This window comes from Odontesthes bonariensis, chromosome 3 (genome assembly GCF_027942865.1).
Source record: "Odontesthes bonariensis isolate fOdoBon6 chromosome 3, fOdoBon6.hap1, whole genome shotgun sequence".
Classification (NCBI taxonomy): Eukaryota; Metazoa; Chordata; class Actinopteri; order Atheriniformes; family Atherinopsidae; genus Odontesthes; species Odontesthes bonariensis.
Window position 1 is genome coordinate 33205039 of NC_134508.1, and position 20188 is coordinate 33225226.

The 20188-nt window shown below is 42.2% G+C and overlaps 1 protein-coding gene across 1 annotated transcript; it reads left to right on the forward strand.

The window, feature by feature from the left end:
• Nucleotides 1-27: 27 nt before the first annotated feature.
• LOC142377483 (dynein axonemal heavy chain 8-like) lies at nt 28-18327 on the forward strand. The gene is made up of 50 exons (XM_075461630.1): nt 28-202; nt 286-473; nt 580-666; nt 754-861; nt 943-1077; nt 1205-1366; nt 1461-1707; nt 2450-2691; nt 2792-2932; nt 3025-3256; nt 3848-3990; nt 4085-4219; nt 4307-4429; nt 4520-4733; nt 4827-4936; nt 5037-5200; nt 5274-5466; nt 5566-5688; nt 5777-5907; nt 7193-7346; nt 7535-7699; nt 7895-8121; nt 8206-8324; nt 8439-8542; nt 8861-9037; nt 9120-9287; nt 9924-10139; nt 10352-10489; nt 10575-10702; nt 10872-11043; nt 11140-11295; nt 11390-11545; nt 11635-11817; nt 11969-12074; nt 12169-12421; nt 12684-12874; nt 12955-13076; nt 13165-13280; nt 13369-13571; nt 14154-14227; nt 14965-15117; nt 15205-15360; nt 15810-15926; nt 16007-16108; nt 16218-16378; nt 16907-17063; nt 17147-17299; nt 17471-17660; nt 17834-17955; nt 18040-18327. Exons 1-50 carry the CDS (start codon nt 55-57, stop codon nt 18325-18327), a joined length of 7953 nt encoding a protein of 2650 aa, XP_075317745.1. The 5' UTR covers nt 28-54.
• Nucleotides 18328-20188: the final 1861 nt, after the last annotated feature.

A 20188-nucleotide genomic window follows, 5' to 3' on the forward strand; every position in this document is an offset into this window, starting at 1 on the left:
AACAGTTTTTTTTTTCTACAAAGGTGTTATATCACACTGGCCCAGGCTCTGGGCATGAGTATGGGAGGAGCTCCTGCTGGGCCAGCCGGCACCGGTAAGACTGAAACCACCAAAGACATGGGTCGTTGCCTTGGCAAGTACGTTGTGGTCTTCAACTGCTCGGACCAAATGGACTTCAGAGGACTCGGCAGGATATATAAAGGTACATTAGGCAATGAAACAAGTCATCGAGCAGTGGTGTACAGTTTCATTTATGTGATGTCCTATTGTGTTTTTATTTTCCAGGCCTTGCACAGTCAGGGTCCTGGGGCTGCTTCGATGAGTTCAACAGAATCGACCTGCCAGTGCTTTCCGTTGCTGCTCAGCAGATCTCAATTGTTCTGACATCACGAAAGAAACACAGAAGCACTTTCATTTTTACGGACGGAGACTGCGTGAACTTGAATCCAGAGTTCGGCCTGTTTATCACCATGGTAAGACATGGAAACACACAGTCCTATTAAAAGAAACTCCTTGAAACTAGATGGAAAACATTAGATATACAGTATATACAAAGATATGTCATGCCTCTGTATCTAGAATCCAGGATATGCAGGCCGTCAGGAACTTCCTGAAAATCTAAAAGTGCAGTTCAGGACAGTGTCCATGATGGTGCCAGACAGGCAGGTGGGTCAAGGCTTCTTTCTGTGGAGAGAAACGTTTTTCTTTTTGCTGTGGTCCTAACACATCCCTCTACACTTTTGTCTCCGACAGATTATAATGAGAGTCAAACTAGCCAGTTGTGGATTCAATGAGAATGTTAACTTAGCACAGAAATTCTTTGTTCTTTACAAACTTTGTGAGGAGCAACTCACAAAACAGGTGAGAATCTTGTTAGCATTTCATAAGTCCTATTTTGTTTGGTTATTGAACTACTGACATATAACCTCTGCTATTTGACAGGTCCACTATGACTTTGGACTAAGGAACATCCTGTCTGTGTTGAGAACACTTGGGGCGTGTAAAAGAGCTCGACCTGATGACACTGAGTCCAGCACTGTCATGAGAGTGCTTCGTGACATGAATCTGTCCAAACTGGTATCACACAAACTTAGTTCTTACCAACAGCTGTGATATATTGAATTGTATTGAATTGTGGGTGTGAAAGTATACTCTGTACACAGATACAGTGCTGTGAATAAAAAAATCCATCTGTGTGTTTCAGGTGGATGAGGATGAGCCCCTCTTCCTTAGTCTTATCAATGACCTGTTCCCTGGTATCCAGCAGGACAACAGCACATATACTGAACTTCAAGCTGCTGTTGCTAATCAAGTTGAGCTTGCCGGTCTCGTTAACCACCCACCGTGGAACCTCAAGCTTGTTCAGGTGCCTTAAAATTGTTGTTTAGCATAATTATTATAAAGTTAGCTTTTGGAAAGTACTTTTCTTACTGGTATATCACTGTTGCTGTCTGGGTCAGCTTTATGAGTCTTCTCGAGTGCGCCATGGGCTGATGACTTTAGGCCCAAGTGGGGCCGGGAAGACCTCGGTTATCAACGTTCTTATGAGATCACTGAGTGAATGTGGAACCCCACACAGAGAGATGCGCATGAACCCCAAAGCAATCACTGCTCCGCAGATGTTTGGTCGTCTGGATGCAGCAACTAATGATTGGACTGATGGAATCTTTTCCACACTGTGGCGGAGGTCACTCAAAGCTAAGAAGGGTAATTCCAACATTTTGTCAACATCTAAGCTAAGAAAGTGTTTGTGATTAATACAGATGAGATCCTAAGAAAAAATATAAAACTGTCCAAATGAAAACGGTATTGTATTAAATAATATCTAAGCAATACATAGTATTGTACTTTAGACATTTTTATCATATTACATTCAGTATAACACAATATAAAGGTTGTTGCAATTTTAATGTGATGCTAAATACTGCATCTGCACGATATTACTGCCCAGCTTCAACAAGACAATGAAAATGTCAGCTCAGAAGCTGAGCACTTTTCTTAAGCTATAGATGCCAGTTCATGCATATTTAGAGCTAAAATATGAGACGTCACATGAGACAGCCAGTATGGTTTACTGCACAGTGCGTTGTAACCAAAACACAACAAAACAAAATGGTGACCCGCCGAGCTGCCTTGGTCGTAAGCACCTCGTCCCTGACATGTAAACCCACCTTTCAGATTGACACCACCGCATACGGAACTACACTTAGCCTTGTCTGGTCCGAGGGTAGCAGCTGGGGCAAATCCCAGGCTCCTGTTCCTACGGGACCCCAAAACAGGCCCCTTTTAAGTTCTGGGAATGACAGTGGAGATGCTGTTGTCCTTGGCACACACTGGCTCGCCCACTTTTGATCCAGTAGTGGGACAGCGGCTCATTAGTGACTGACAAAGTGCCAGAGGCTGCCGGAGAACTCAAACATTTAATTGCTTCGACGGGTTTACTCTTCAGGGGAAGTCATCTGGATTGTGCTGGATGGTCCCGTTGATGCAATATGGATCGAGAACCTCAACTCAGTCCTGGATGATAACAAAACACTGACCCTGGCTAATGGTGACCGCATCGTCATGTCACCATCCTGCAAGTTGGTGTTTGAGGTGCACAACATGGATAATGCCTCCCCTGCTACTGTGTCCCGTGTGGGAATGGTTTTTATAAGCTCCTCAGCTCTCAGCTGGCTACCCATCCTCCAGGTACTTTTGTGATATCTAAGTGTTGAAGACTTTTTTTTTCCTGAAAAAGAACAATGCTTTGTAAGCAGTGCTTAGATAGAACTTGGCTTTTGTATTGCAGGGATGGGCCAAGAAGCGCCCTGCTAGAGAGGCAGAGAGCATCATCGGTTTATATGAAAAGACATTTGAGGATGTTTACATGTATATGAGGCAAAACCTTAAACCCAAAATGGAGCTTTTGGAGTGTAACTACATAATACAGGTGTGTATTTAAAAAAAAAAAAAGACTGAGAATAAAAACAGAATCAGATGATGCCTCGAAGCCTGAATTGTTTGACTATGTTCCTTCTTCAGTCCGTCAATCTGCTGGAGGGCCTCCTCCCAACCAAGGAGACAGAGGGCTTTGCTGGAAGCAAGCACCTTGAGCGCCTCTTTGTCTTTTGCCTGATGTGGAGTCTGGGAGCTCTTTTAGAATTAGAGGACAGAGACAAGCTGGAGGTCTTCATGAGAGGTCATGAAAGCGAAATTGATGTGCCTCAAACCAAGCCGGGAGAGACTATATTTGAGTACATGGTCAACACAAACGGTACAGTTATTTGACACGTAAAAGAGCATCAATTTGATGTTTTTTTTGTATAGTTTAAAGTGAACAAGCATTTGAATGTGGTGGCATGGTGGTTAAGTTAGCACTTCACAGCAAAAAGGGTATTATTGCGGGGTTTGTGTGCCCTCCCTGTATCTGCATGGCTTACACTGTAGTTGCGAGTGTCTGATTGTCCGTCTCTGTATTAGTCTTGTGTTGGACGCTCTAGCGTCCCTGCCTTCTTAACCAATAGCAGCTGTTAAAGGCTTCAGCCTCCTGCTACCCTCAACAGGGTTTACAGAATCTGGTCTCATTCCAGAGGCATCAGATTCGGAGATTTTGTTAAGACCCCTTCGCACTGCATATACCCACCTGAGAGTAATCTTTAGTATCAGTTATACGTCGTTAATTGTTGTGAAATAAGATGTATTAGAAATATTTGCTTTAGATGTCTGATACTGCCTCGAGTGGTGCGCCACAGCACAGACATGAAAGGACCCATTGTGCATACGTTCAGCACATCGCCAGCTTTGACAACGATGGGATGAGAATGGGTTTATATGTGACTAAAAAGAATGGCGACTTTTGTTTTAGGTGAATGGTGTCACTGGAACAATCTTGTGGAGGAATATGTCTATCCAACTGACCATGTGCCTGACTACACCTCCATTCTTGTTCCAAATGTGGATAACACAAGAACCTCTTTCTTGCTGGAGACTATTGCCAAACAACACAAGGTGATCTTGTGGTTTTTAAAAGAATATTTAGATAATGTTTATACTTAAAAATATGTTACTTTTGGTCTAAACTCTAAATGTTTTATATGTACAGGCCGTACTGCTTATTGGTGAACAAGGGACAGCGAAGACAGTGATGATCAAAGGCTATGCAAAGAAATACGATCCTGAGACGGATCTGTTCAAATCACTGAACTTCTCATCTGCCACAGAGCCCTTGATGTATCAGGTAAAAGATATTTTAAAATGTTTTTTGTGCTTGAATTTTTACAGTCCTACATTGGTTCATGTTTGCAAAAACTTTCTTCGTACACAGCGATCAGTGGAAAGTTACATTGAGAAAAGGATTGGCAGCACCTATGGACCCCCAGGAGGACGCAGGATGACCATCTTCATCGATGACATAAATATGCCTATTGTCAACGAATGGGGAGATCAGGTGTTGCTTTCTTTTTTTTTTTTAATGAACATCTGTCTGTCTATCTGTCGCTTTAATCTGATGAGTTACTTTATGTGGCTATCCAACCAGATCACAAATGAGATAGTCCGCCAGATGATGGAAATGACTGGCATGTACAATCTGGATAAACCAGGAGATTTCACCACGATTGAGGATGCACAGATTCTGGCTGCCATGATCCACCCTGGTGGGGGTAGAAATGACATCCCACAAAGACTGAAGAGACAGTTTACAGTCTTCAACTGCACTCTGCCAGCCAACACCTCCATTGATAAGATCTTTGGTAGGTTGGTCTAAAATAATCACATTTGTTCTGCTTCCATTACTGTAGTTTTCATTTTACAGTTAACGGTTTCTTCATGTTCTTTTTGTGCAGGTGTGATTGGCTCTGGATATTTCCATGAATGCAGGGCATTCCAGCCAAGCATATCAGCAATGGTTAAATGTCTAGTGTCTGCTGGGAGGATCGTTTGGCAGTGGACAAAGGTACTTACCTGGAATATGATGAGAAGTTTATAATAGGAATTGATTATAGGTATATGGTATTGATAAGTTTGTTAACTTGTTTTATGACACCACATTGAAGGTCAAAATGCTTCCAACACCATCAAAGTTCCACTACATTTTCAATTTGAGGGACTTGTCCAGGATCTGGCAGGGAATGTTAAACGTTAAGGCAGAGGAGTGTGGTGACATCTCCACCCTATTGGCTCTTTTCAAGTGTGAATGTACAAGGGTGATAGCAGACAGGTAAAATCCTTTTTTAAGTTAAAAAACAAAAAGTTGGAAGAAAGCATTACTCTAAGACTTTGCTTTGTTGCAGGTTTATTTGCTCTGAGGACAGAGATTGGTTTGAGAAGGCTGTATGTCGTGTCATCCAAGAGCACGTTGACCCAAACCTCGTTCAAGAGCTTCATTCTGAGCCGTATTTTGTGGACTTCCTCCGAGATGCACCTGAGCCAACTGGAGAGGAAGACGATGATGCCTGTTTTGATGCCCCTAAGATCTATGAACTGGTGTGAAATCTGAATTCGTACATCAGCGCTTGATAGTTTCATGGTAGTAAGTTGATGGAGGAAACTGTCACCATAATCTGTATGAACAACTTGTTTCAGGTGCCAGATTTTCAGTTCTTATCAGATAAGCTTGTGATGTATCAAGCTCAGCACAATGAGGTAGTAAGGGGCTCCACCCTGGATCTGGTTTTCTTCAAAGACGCAATGACTCATCTTGTCAAGGTGACACCTGAAGCGAGTATAGCTGATGCATTTCTTGTAGACTAGGCTAGATATAATACTGATTCTTTTTAGATTTGCTCCTCTTTAGGTCTCACGAATCATTCGCACTGACAATGGAAATGCCCTGCTTGTGGGAGTGGGAGGATCAGGAAAACAGAGTCTGACGCGCCTGGCCTCATACATAGCTGGATACAGCATCTTCCAGATCACATTAACCAAGTGAGATGAGTCATAGTTGTGAGAGCTCTGTTTGTAGGGACTTTAATCACACTGATCAAACTGTTCTTGGGGCTCTCTGAGGGTTAGAGGCGCTCCCCAAAGGACAATGAACCATCAGGGGCTTTTTTTCTGCTTGCATTCAAGTGATATAACCTGCAAACCTGTCTCAGTCGGCCCTAGGTGTCACTTTAAGTCCATTCCTCTGTTTCAAAAAAATAATAATAATACAATAATTTCTTATTATATATTGCTTATAGGCAATGTTTTAAATAGGTTTGTTTGTTTTAGTTTTTTTTACTTCCCTTTGATAGTAGTGGTTCCAGTGGTGTGTTCATACCTTCAACCAGTCACTGTACACTTACCTCATCTGGACCTATCACGTCACCTTCATGTCTCCGTTATGCTGGGAAAGCTCCCGCTCCAAAGTAGAAATTAAAGACGCCACAGAAGGAGTTCTATAAACTGTGAGCTCCTACTATAGACGTTCTTCCAGGGTCTCGGGTGATTGGTCAAGCACATGAATACAGTACTAAGATCAGCCCTAATTAACTGCAATTAATTTTATCCTTAAAAGTAGGAAACAAATAAAAAGTTCAATTCGATAAACGTACCTATTAAAGGCGGGGTAGGGGATCTTTTTCTGGAACATTTTTTTACATATTGCTTGAAATACTCTTCACACCCCCATTGCAACCAATTAATTAAAAGTTTTGACACAAATATGAAAATTTTTAGTGGCCTCTAGAACGTACAATCTAGGAAAAACAGTATGCAATCATTGTGAACGGACCGTTCACAATGATTGGATTCTGATGCCGTCTATCACCTGCAATCTGCTTCCCCCCCCCCACCTGTGCGCGTACCCTGCTCCGTGAACGAATTACACGTCCAGAAGCTTGGCAGGAAGCTAAACTAGAGCCGGCTTGGCTAGCACCTAGCATTATTAAACGTATAGTTAGCATAAACTAAATACTAAATACTAAATACGGCAACAATCGATGCTTGCTGTCAGAACAGCGCTCGTGCACCTTCTTGCTCGTGCGCGTTCATGTACTCTAGAGGCGTGCCTTCGGGGGGAAAGTGAAGAAAAGGGTTGGGACTTTTTACCTGTGTATTTTCAAAATGCAGCTTCGCTGGACCCAAAATCCAGGATCTCCTACCCTACCTTTAAAATACAAGAATGAGTGTCCTATGAAGCCATGAGCTGTTTGTAGTTGCATTTGCACTGAAAGTGAAATGCTGGGCCTTCTTTCCAATTATGTGGTGTTTATTTTTCCTTACTTAGAACATACAACATGAGTAATTTCATGGATGACCTGAAACTGTTGTATAACACAGCGGGGGCTGAGGGCAAAGGCATCACCTTCGTCTTTACAGACAACGAAATCAAGGATGAGGCTTTCCTCGAGTACCTCAACAATATTCTCTCTTCTGGAGAGGTGAGATCTCATAAAGGTATAAAGGCGTATCTGAATATCTGCTGATTGTGTAACTGAACACTGGAATCTTCAGTCTAATTGAAACGGACTGGAATTGGTCCTGTATGACTGAAACAAAGAGGTGGGGCAGAATGTAACGTCTCAAAGGAAAAGCTTCGCTGGTCCTGACCATGTTGTAATCGTTTCAGGTCTCCAATCTTTTTGCAAAAGATGAGATGCAAGAGATCACCCAGAACCTGATCCCAGTTATGAAAAAGGAGTTTCCTCGAATTCCACCAACTTTTGACAATCTTTATGACTACTTTATATCTCGGTTTAGGAAGAATTTACACGTTGTTCTGTGCTTCTCACCGGTAAGTTGAAACTTTGTATATTTTCTGTTTATACCCAAAAGCAACCGCCCAAACTTTTGCTACTTTTATTCCAAATCTCTTTTTATTCACAGCATGTTTAGATGCTCAACAGTGACATTATATATACACTTACACCCATAACTACCTCCATAAATGAACCTTTTCATTGGAGTTTTACTCTACTCTTGTTTAAAGGTGGGGCAGAAGTTTCGCTCCAGATGTCTGAAGTTTCCGGGCTTGATTTCCGGCTGCACAATGGACTGGTTCACCCCTTGGCCCAATGAGGCTCTGGTTGCTGTGTCCACCTATTTCTTATCTAAGTTTCACATGGTTTGTCCAGCTGATGTGAAGACTTCAGTGATGACCACCATGGGAACTTATCATCACAAAGTATCTGAAACATGTGAAAGTTACTTTGAAAGGTATCACATTTACACAAATCCAATTTGTTCAGAAACATACGCTATCAAACACAGTCCTAACGCTGTATGTTGTTCATCTCTCAGGTTTCGAAGACGAGCTCACGTCACCCCTAAATCTTACCTTTCTTTTATAAATGGTTACAAAACATTATATGCCGAAAAGCACAACTATATCAACACTTTGGCGGAGCGCATGAATGTTGGTAAGGAATTTGAACAGGAAGGCAGTTGTGTCTTTATAAAGATTGTGTACTTTATGGAGGATTTTGTATGGTCTACTCCTGTAAAAGATTACACCAGATGTTACTGATTTCCAGGGTTGGACAAACTGATGGAGGCCAGTAAGTCGGTGGCTCAATTATCAAAAGATCTTGAAGTAAAGGAAAAAGAGCTCGCTATTGCATCTGCCAAAGCTGACGAGGTAAATCAGATACGTCCAAGCTCCTGTGACCTGCAGATAAGATTGATGATGGATGGATGTTTATGAGCAACTTTCCTCCAATCAGTACTTCCACAGTAATGTAAAACCATAAAATTAAGAACAATTTGAGTTCTGTACATAGTGAGGTAGCAGAATCAGTTTATTCATAGGTTCATTGTGGAAATTAGCTTCTGGTTTGATGTGAATAGCTGACAGAGGTTTTGTCATTTCTGAAAAGCTGTTTGAAAGCTCAACACCATGGACACACGCGTATGATGCATTTGAAGGCATGAGATGTTTATTTTTGCATTCACCAAGGTGCTGGCAGAGGTGACAGTCAGTGCTAAAGCTGCAACCATTGTGAAGAATGAGGTCCAAGTTGTGAAGGACAGAGCCCAGAAAATTGTGGATGGAATAGAGTATGAGAAAGCTATAGCTGAGGAAAAGCTGGAGGCTGCCAGGCCAGCTTTAGAAGAAGCTACAGCTGCACTGAATGTGAGATATCTCTGACTTATTTGAAGATATTTACACCGTGCATTCTACGATATGTTACATGATATACTTAAAAACTCCACAGACCATCAAGCCAGCTGACATTGCCACAGTGAGAAAATTGGCCAAGCCTCCACACCTGGTCATGAGGATCATGGACTGCTGTCTGATTTTATTTAACAAAAAGTTAGACCCTGTTACATGTGATCCAGAACGAAGCTGTCTTAAACCATCATGGTCAGAAGCACTGAAGGTAACAAATTTCCTTTTTCTAAAAATTCAGTTGTTGCAAATGATAAATATATGAATTCCACTCATATATTAAAGGAGACACATTGTGCCCTGAGGTCTTAAATGTGTCATGTTTGGTTGAAATACTACAGAGATATAACACAGCAGCTCTTTTCAAGCCCACATTTGCAGGCCTTTTTTTCAGTATTAGTTTTAGGAGGTGGAGTGAGCCAGCGGACTCAACTCTGCTCCTCTCTTCTGCAGGGTGTGCCTTTTTTGAGATTTGTTCTACAGCTTTGATGCTTCCATGCAAATGTAAATTTGGACACAATTCACACCTAAAAACCCTTAAAGTGCATTAATATGTGAGAAGGTACAGTAGGTAGCCTGAAAGCTCATGAAATGAAAGAAGGCCTGTAAGAAGTTGGATTATTATCAAATTGATTTCTTAAGTAAACTTAACTAAACAAAAAGCAAGAACAAATTAGTCTTGACATCTGGCTTTTGGGTTAAAGCGAATGCAGCACGATTTAAAGTTGAAGATGGATGGGGATGAAAAGATGGCAGCTGGATAATTCTGCTCTGAGTGCAAAACTGAGCGGCGTGTTCTTCCTCACAAATGGCATTTGCATGAATTCATTTGTTTTGTCCTTTTCAGCTTATGAGTGGCTCTGGTTTCTTGACAAGCCTCCAGCAGTTCCCAAAGGACAGCATTAACGAGGAAACTGTGGAACTACTGCAGCCTTACTTTGACATGGAGGATTACACCATGGAAAATGCCAAGAAAGTGTGTGGTAGTGTAGCTGGTCTGCTCGCATGGACTCGTGCTATGGCCTCATTCTTTGCCATCAACAAAGAAGTGTTGCCACTCAAGGTAAAGTTAAAGTTCATCATGTTGGCGACTGTTTTTTTTTTTTTCTTTTTCATTTTAGATTTGTCGTAGGCGGCTATTCTTCTCCAATAATGCCATTTAAAACTCTCTATTCTCAGCCTGTTTGAATCCATTTTAGGTAAATAGGTGATTTAACCTCATTTTTAGCCCAAAGCCTTTTTATGCTACAGTATAACTGCATTGTTTGTTTCCAGGCCAACCTTGCCATTCAAGAGAACCGTCTAACTGTGGCTAATAACGAGCTGTGCGCGGCAGAGACTCAGCTGGCTGAAAAGCAAGCAGAGTTTGACAAAGTCAAGGCCAAATGCGACGCTGCAATGAAAGAGAAACAGGTGTGACGCACCCTTTTGAAAAATGTCACGACTGCGTTGACTTAAATCTAGAGATTGTAGCTGACACAGGCGTCTTGTCTTTCAGGAATTGGTGGATGATGCTGAGATGTGTAGGAATAAAATGCAGGCTGCATCTGCACTTATTGACGGACTTAGTGGAGAGAAAGCTCGCTGGATCGAGCAACGCAAAGAATTTAAGTCACAAATAAACAGGCAGGTTACAAAGGAAATGCAATTGAATATCAAAATGTTATATTCCAAGGGGGGTTAGTCTTTAAAGAGGTTCATTACTAGAATTCAGGATTGGTTCTTCAAGGACAGATTTAAAAGGTTTTGATAATGGCTTTTATATGAGTCCAGCTGCTTCTGCCTTTGTTTTCAGACTTGTGGGTGACGTACTCCAGCTCACCGGCTTCTTGTCGTACTGCGGTCCATTCAACCAGAGTTTCCGTGATATGTTGTTGAAGGACATCTGGGAGGCGGAGCTCCGGAAGCACAAAATCCCTTTTACAGAAAATCTCAACATCATTTCTGCCCTGGTGGATGCTCCCAATGTGAGAACAATGCCAGCCTATTTTTATTTGATACTAGTCCTGTGAAAAGTAAAAAAAAATCATTTGAACCATTGACTATCATTTTTAATATTTAAGATAAGTGAGTGGAACCTTCAGGGACTCCCGGGAGATGACTTGTCAGTTCAGAATGGCATCATCGTCACAAAAGCAACAAGATATCCCCTCCTCATCGATCCACAGACTCAGGGAAAAGCTTGGATTAAGAAAAAGGAAGAGGCCAACGAACTTCAAGTATATAGCCAAATGATTTTCACTTGTGTCATTTTTACCCTAATTACACGCTTAAGTAAAGCATGTCGTAGAAGTAAACTGATTTCATGTTCAGGTCACGTCCCTCAACCACAAATTCTTTCGCACACATTTGGAAGATTGTATTTCCATGGGACGCCCAATGCTCATTGAGGATATATTTGAGGAGCTCGACCCTGCCCTGGACAACGTGCTCGAGAAAAACTTTATCAAATCTGGGACCAGTTTCAAGGTATTTTTAACCTTCATGTCCATTCAAATTTACCAATACAACTTTAAAATGTGTACACTCTTAAAATTGTCTTCAATGTTTTTTTATAGGTCAAAGTAGGAGACAAAGAGGTAAACGTAATGGATGGGTTCCAGCTCTATATAACTACCAAACTGCCTAATCCAGCATACACTCCAGAGGTCAGCGCAAAAACATCCATTATTGATTTCACTGTAAACATGAAGGGCCTGGAGAACCAGCTGCTCGGCCGAGTCATCCTCAAAGAAAAATACGTGAGTGTGCCATTTGTTCCAGAAACGCAGCTTGCTTTCCCCATTTGGTTTAAAAATATAACTTTATCTGTGATTGTTTTAGATAACTGTTTTTCCAGTGTAAGAATATGATATTGACTGGCTCTTGGTTTTTTTTCACTCATCTCAACAGGAGCTAGAAGCAGAAAGATTGAAACTAATTGAGGATGTAACTGCTAATAAAAGAAAGATGCAGGAGTTGGAAGACAATTTGCTGTACAAACTCAGCAGCACTAAAGGTCCTATAGTTACTGTTGTAGACTAATGCCAGTTTCTCCAGTCATACCTGTTCTTTTTCCTAAAGTGAAAGTGTGTCTGTTTGTCTGGTTAAAGGTTCTTTGGTTGACGATGACTCCATGATTGGCATTCTGACCACGACTAAGCAAACTGCTGCGGAAGTTAGTGCAAAGCTCAGTGTTGCAGCTGAAGCAGAAGTAAAGATCAATGTCGCTCAAGAAGAATACCATCCAGTTGCCTCTCGAGGAAGCACATTGTACTTCCTCATCACGGAGATGAGCATGGTCAATATCATGTACCAGACCTCCTTGGGTCAGTTCCTCAAAATCTTTGATCTGTCACTCGCAAGGTATGGCTTTATCGTGATTTAAGAAGTATGTCTGCACAGTCTTATCATAAGATGTTTGAGATTAAAGCTCGGAAACTATTCCAACCATTACTTCCTCTAATGACCAACAAATTTGTCTGGAAAGAACAATAGGTTGACAAAGATGTTTCTTTAACCACGCTGTGGTGTGGTCGTATTCTTCAAATATGCTTTGTTCTCTGTGTCTTTGCCTCCCTCGTTTTTTTATGCTGATTTTTTGTTTTTAATTAATGCGCTTTTGCAGGTCTGAGAAGGCCTCCAAAACTCAGAAGCGGATTGCAAATATTATTGAATATCTGACGTTTGAGGTTTTCCGATACACAGTCAGAAGCCTTTATGAAAACCACAAGTTCATCTTCACACTCCTGCTGGCCCTCAAGATTGACTTACAGAATAACAGAATACAACACAACAAATTTCAGATTCTTATTAAAGGTAAGGTGTGCATCATTCCCAGGAAAAGTTGAATTGCCTTTTGGACTTGACATCTCTGAACATAATTGATGAAACAATAGGTGGCGCAGCTCTTGACCTGAAGACCTGTCCATCAAAGCCATTCAGCTGGATCCTGGATATGGTGTGGCTGAACTTGGTAGAACTCAGCAAGCTGCCACAGTTCACTAACATTATAAACCAGGTAAGCCATAGATCCACGAATGATCTGGACATCTGAATTCTTCATCTGCTTGTAGTGTCATCAGTTTTGGTATTGACATGGTTTGTAGGTGTCCCAAAATGGGAAAAACTGGAAAGCATGGCTCAATCTTGATGCCCCAGAGGAAGGCGTCACTCCAGATGGATACAACTCTCTTGATGTTTTCCATAAGCTTTTGCTGATAAGGTTGGGTCCTCCTACTTGAATGTTGATTACATGTTTGAATACACCATATTATAAAATGCAATCACCTCACAAGCTTTTTTTCTCACAGGTCTTGGTGCCCTGATCGCACCTTGTCTCAGGCCAGAAAGTATGTGGGAGACTCTTTGGGCATGAGATTCGTTGAGCCTGTCCTCTTGAACCTTCACAGCACCTGGCAGGAAAGTGATCCTCGCACCCCCCTCATTTGCTTCCTTTCTATGGGCTCAGATCCCACCGAACAAATCGAAGCACTTGCCAAGAAACTTAATCTCGGTGAGTTTGCCCTGTCCTGCCCCATTTTTTATTTTATTTTACTGAACTTTTTTATTTTCTTTTGAAGATGTAATGCCAAAATCTCCTGACGTCTGATTGTGTTTACATTCAGACCAGTTCCCAACTTGCGACGCTATCTACTTTTGATTCAGTTAGAACGGTATGAAACCCAAATTTTGTGATTGATGTCCCTGTGACCGTGGTAACCAACTGTATCCTGGATGTTGGTTGCTGTGTGCTCTTTGCAGTGGCACCTTGGGTGTTCACTGGGCAATCCAGCTCATGTATTTGTTTTCCTGAGCATAAATTCATTTGATTGTGGCTGTTAAAATTCCACTAATTGAAAGGTCTGTGGTTTGATCCGTGGCCCTTAATTGCCCGTAATGTTTCATCCTTGTGTAAGTGTGTGTGTTATGTTGTGTTAGAAAGATAATTATGTTTTGTATGTACAGTATAGTTAAAGGCCTGTGGCTTGTACTGCAAAGTCCTGAGTGGTGGATTAGACCAGGGGGGGAAAGCACTATTTAAATGCACTCTATATGTTCATGTCTATGTAAATACTCCCACTGTTTCGGTTTACAGAATGCAGAGCAATATCTATGGGACAAGGACAAGAGGTGCATGCAAGGAAGCTGGTCAAGACATCAATGACAGAGGTGCTTTTAGAAGTTACTGAAGAAGTATAATGCATGAGTTAAGCCTTTCCAACTGAGGCAGTTCCAGGATTGGTACCAGTTCTTTGACCAAGAACTCCTCAATTCAGGGTCTGGAGGGAACCTGTGAACTCTGAGACCAGCTAACAGTTTGACCGCCATTAAAAAGATAAATAAATGAATACTGAGCAAGGGGAACATTTAGACGTAAAATCGATATAGCATCGAAAAGCTAATGATGTCATCTTTCATCTGATGTTTTAGATAGTGTTAATATTGCCAGTTGTGGTTTGCAAATGGCCATACACACAGAATTGACCATGTCTGAGTGGGATTTGTAATGGAAATCAGAGTTTATAAATAGCATTGCAGCCAGGGCTTAGAAATGCCAGCTGGCAGTATTAAAACATTACATACCATTTATAAGCCTAGATGCAAACTGCATTTGTGAAAGCACCCCTCATAGGGCGGTAATCATAAATGCTGACTGTGTTGTTGGAACGAACGTATATGACCACAAGGCTCAGGAGTGGCTCTCGTGCATGTGGACAAGCAAATGGTTTCATAGAAAGTTCACAAAGTAAAGCAGCTTCCAGCAGGTGACGGCATCTGGTGAATGCTTTCATGTGGGAGTGTATTGGATTGTCCTGATGTGCAAGCTAGAGTGTTGCTTCTTGCTTTCAACAGCAATGGCTGACTGTTTGACCTGATCCGTGGCTTTTGTGTCTGGATGTGTACAGGGAGGTTGGGTCCTTCTGCAGAACTGTCACCTGGGGTTGCAGTTTATGGATGAGCTGCTAGAAACTATCACAGTTACAGAGAGCATGCATGACACGTTCAGGGTGTGGATCACCACAGAGCCACACGATCTGTTCTCCATCACACTCCTACAGGTGAGACTTGACAACATCGTCATAAAAAGGAAGGTGTTAAAAGTTTTTGTACACGCACAGACTGTCTCTCACTCTTTACCTTTTAAGTCTTCCATCAAGTTCACCAACGACCCCCCCCAGGGAATACGTGCTGGTTTGAAACGAACATTTGCAGGAATTTCACAGAACCAGTTGGAAGTCAGCAACCTGCCCATGTGGAAGCCTTTGCTGTACGGTGTGGCCTTTTTACACACTGCTGTGCAGGTACTGCGCATTCTAAGTTCACGCGTGTCATAGTGGAACTTTATTTAAAGGAAATATTAAAAAAGAATACATGCTTTGCTCCTGGCACAGGTTATATGAGAAACAGAGTGAACTAACCATATTTAGAAGTACCGTAACCTTGACAATGGCACTACTTAATTTGGTAGCCTTTTTTTTCTTATTAATTTCATAATTGATAATGAAATCAATTGTGCCATTTTAATAATGCATTAGGCAAATTTTCCACCTCATTACCATATTGAGAATGTGTTGGCTTTAGTTTATTTTATAGCCTTTTGAAGTTTGAGTGGTTTGTATTTTCCAGTGTAGCACAAATCAACTCGTGTCTGTGACTTTTTTCCTCCAGTAGAAGGAAGGCTGTTCGTCATAATAACACAGGGATTTTCTGATTTTACATGGTAACCTTTTCTTTTTTTTTGCTTTGTAAGGAACGACGTAAATTTGGACCCTTAGGTTGGAACATACCTTACGAGTTCAATTCGGCCGATTTCTCTGCAAGTGTTGAATTTGTTGAAAGACACTTGGATGATTGCGGCCCCAAGAAGGTGAGCGTTTTGCAGCCCTGGTTTAATATTTGTATGTCATCCTCCCTCCCTCACTCACTACTTTGTGTCCCCCCCCACAGGATGTGTCATGGATAACCTTGCGATACATGCTCGCTGAGGTGCAATATGGAGGAAGGGTCACAGATGACTATGACAAACGCCTGTTGAAGTGTTTTGCTCGTGTAATAATCCCAGTTTTTTTGTTGATTCGTGTGTTACAACTCCCGGTGTTTTATGTTGCATTGTATTACATTTGATACGACACGTGAAGCTCAATGTTCTTAATTATAGGTGTGGTTCAGTAAGAAGATGTTTGACCCAACATTTTGCTTTTACACGGGCTACAAAATTGCGGTGTGTAAGACAATAGAAGAGTACATGGATAACATTCAGAGTTTACCCACTGAGGATTCACCCCAAGCACTGGGGCTGCACGCTAATGCTGATATCACGTAAGGAGAGTGTCGTCATGATGAGGCATTAAAGCTGCGGCCGGCAACTTTTTTTTAGTCATATTAGCTTGAACTGTCATGGGATTCTGGAAGGAGAATATTAAATAGGCTGTTTAGGAAAAATAACGAAATCTGTAGCTCCCTCTGAAGCCTGTAATCATGCTTGCAAAAACCGAGCGCTCCCGGCTGTTTTTAACCAATCAAGTTAGGGTGGAGGAATCCTACCTGTCAATCACAGCTTGTGCACACGCTGCTGAGCATGAGTCTGCCCCAGCTTGTGTGCGCTCACACTGGTGTGAACTCACGTGCACAACCTCGTCCACAGAGGGGGAGGGGTTTGGGGGGCGATTCGGAGCTTGTTAGAGGTTGGGGGAGGGACCTGAGAGTGTATCAGTTCGAATTTTCCGACTTTAGACTCGGAATTTTGAAAACCTGCCGACTGCAGCTTTAAAAGCGGTCTTGTTGTATTTACTGTACTTAGAGTCTCTGAGGTTATTGCATTTCTCTTCTATAATGAATGTTGACCAGATACCAGACAAACACATCTGCTGAGGTGTTAGACACAATCACAAATATTCAGCCCAAGGAAAGTGGAGGGGGATCTGGAGAGACTCGGGAGTCCATCGTCCACAAAATGGCAGAGGACATGTTGGACAAACTGCCCGCTAATTACATTCCACATGAGGTCAGTTGGTAGGATCATTAGGCTTTTTACAGGCCAAAGTACACGTTCTCTTAATCTAAACTCTGTAACTTTGATGGGTTCAGGTCAGAGCCAGACTGTTGACAATGGGAGCTCTTAACCCAATGAACATCTTCCTACGTCAGGAAGTGGATCGAATGCAAAGGATCATCTCTGTGGTGCGCTCGAGTCTGACTGACCTGAAGCTGGCCATTGATGGCACAATAATAATGAGTGATGTAAGATTTCTGATTCCTCAGCACATCGCTTCATATTTGCTTCTTAAGATACGCACTTCTCTGTATGTTTGTTACTCAGTTTTTTCATCAACGATTGTCTGTTAGAGTTAGATTAGATTTTCAGGAGGCTTTAAAATGCTTTCAAACTCCTGGTATGTACTTTGTTCCTAGAACCTTCGTGATGCTCTGGACAATATTTTTGACGCTCGTGTGCCCAGCCTGTGGAGGAAGATCTCCTGGGAGTCTTCCACTCTGGGCTTTTGGTACACCGAGCTTATCCAGAGAAACAAACAGTTCTACAGTTGGGTGTTTCAAGGAAGGCCCAAAGCGTTTTGGATGACGGGTTTCTTTAACCCTCAGGGTGAGTTTGTGGTTTTGATGGAATGAGGCCTTTTACAATGTCAAACACTGAGTTGGCTGCATTACTGGTTAAGACCTTGAAGTTTTGAGCATGATGGAGCTGACACGTCTTAAAGACTTCCAGCAGCTAAAGTTACACGTTATTAGACCTAATGTTTACTTGAATGTTTGCAGGTTTTTTAACAGCCATGAGACAAGAAGTAACCAGGGCGAACAAAGGCTGGGCTCTGGACACAGTCACACTGAACAACAATGTCCTGAAGAAGTCAATGGAGGAGATCACAGCCTCGCCAACGGTGAGTGGGTGTTTTCTGCTCACTGGAAATGTGAAAGGAATTTAACCGTGTGCTATTTTGTTATTGAATGCCTTTCCTCTACAGGAAGGGGTTTATGTCTATGGTTTGTTCCTGGAAGGGGCTGGTTGGAACCGAAAGAACATCACTCTCATCGAGTCCTCACCCAAAGTACTCTTCACACCCATGCCTGTCATCCACATGTTTGCCATCAAATCCAATGCTCCTGTGGATCCGAAGCTGTACGCCTGCCCCATCTACAAGAAACCAAGGCGCACAGACCTCAATTACATCACAGCAGTGGTGCTACCTACTGTCCAGTCACCAGACCACTGGATCTTACGTGGGGTTGCTCTGCTCTGTGACATCAAATAATAAACAACTGTATTACTTTTTAATGTTGTCCAAAAAACGAATAAAGGTTTTTTCTGCAGATTAGGTGAATTACTTGTTGACTATGTATGTGAGACTCATCTATGGAGCCATTGATCAACTACTTAAGTGATAAAAATATTACATTAGTTTGCTTTGAGGGCTTACCACTTATCACAAGGACGTTAATGAGCCAGTGAGTAAGTAAAAGCTCTGGTGGCTCCAGCAGCTCTTTTCTTACCATGGAGATCATATATGATGTCTATGGTCTCACCTCGCCCTTCTTCTTCTTCTTCTATTTTGTTGGCGGTTGGCAAACAACTTTTGGAAGCATTACCGCCACCTATTGAAATGGAGTGTGAGTCTGGGCGAAAACTATCTCAGCTAAATATAAAAAAATAAGAATAAATAAATAATTAAAAAAAGGTATTATATCCTTCTAATCAGTCATGTGGCTTCTAGATAGTGAAAAAGGTACTTAAAGCACATCTCACTTGAGTTCTTCTGTAGTATTGTTTTAATGTTTAATTGCACACTTTCTGACTCTAGTCCTAGGATGAGGTGCTGCCTCTCCTGGTCAAACCTGACACGTTGCTCTATTACATGCTCCACGGTCTCAGTAGCACCACATACACTACACTTTCCATCAGCATGCTTTTTAAAAACAAATAGCGTACTGTTCAGACCAGAACGCCCAAACCTCATCCTAGATATGATGTCCTCCTCTTTGGTGGGTCTTGCTGTTGGTCTAGCATGACCAACCACCCCTTGGATGGCAAAGTACTTTCTCCCAGTAGCTGCACCACTCCACTCACTCTGCCAGATCTCCCTGGACTTTGTCTTGACAAGTGACTTTATCTCTGACTTGCTATAAGCTACTTCTAAGGTAACCTCAGGGGTCATACATGCTTTCTTTGCGTACTTATCCGCCAACTCGTTCCCTCGTAACCCAACGTGTGCTGGTACCCATAGGAAGCTGATATCGGTGCCTGAGTTTATGAGTCCATTTACCATCTGTGCAATTTCTAAAACAATATCCTGTCTGGACTCCGACATGGTACTCTGAATACTCATCAGGGCAGAAGCAGAATCTGAGGCAATTAGCACTCATACTCACACATTCCTTGGTCTATTCCCCTCTATCCAGGTCAAAGCAGCGAGGATGGCTACTAGTTCTGCGGTGTATACAGCAAGATCATTGTTTAGCCTTTCTTTTTTGCACATCTTAAGCTCTGGTACTACAAATGCCACACCCACTTTCCCGTCAGGTGACTTTGAAGCGTCTGTAAAACACACAAGTTTATCCTTGTACTGAGCTCTGATATGGCACTCAACCATTTCTTTGCTGAACTCCTCTTGCTTCTTCAACTCTAGAAGTGCTAAATCTATTACAGGTTCCTTTAACAGCCATGGTGGTACAACTGAATATGTGACAGCTGCACACAGAGTAAGTGCCTGCAGGCCTCTGCCTTATGAGGAACCACCCACCCAAAGCTTCTACCTGGTTTATCTTTGTCCTGGCAGTGAGTTCACACAGATAGACTGCTGTGGCCTTCCCTTTGCCCTCTGAGGTTAGCCCAATAGACTAAGGCCAGCTGATCTCTCCTTATATGCAGTGGCATTTCCCCCACCTCTACCTGTATAGCATTAACAGGAGTCGACTTCATTGCTCCACAACGCGTTCTTACGGCTTTATGCTGAATAACATCCAGTTTTGCCAGGAGCGTCTTAGATGCAGATCTGTAAGCCACACGACACATCCATAGTCAAATACAGACCTAATAAGGCTGATGTATATCGTTCTCAAGGCTGACCTGTTGGCTCCCCAGTCCACCCCTTTCAGACAGCACATGGCATTCAGTAC

Bases quoted from the DNA above. Each gene is read 5' to 3' on its own strand.
- LOC142377483 (XM_075461630.1), top strand. From the start codon at position 55: ATGAGTATGGGAGGAGCTCCTGCTGGGCCAGCCGGCACCGGTAAGACT. The intron at 13,281-13,368 runs GTTGGGTCCTCC...TTTTTCTCACAG, and splicing joins CATAAGCTTTTGCTGATAAG to GTCTTGGTGCCCTGATCGCA. The intron at 13,572-14,153 runs GTGAGTTTGCCC...TTCGGTTTACAG, and splicing joins TGCCAAGAAACTTAATCTCG to AATGCAGAGCAATATCTATG.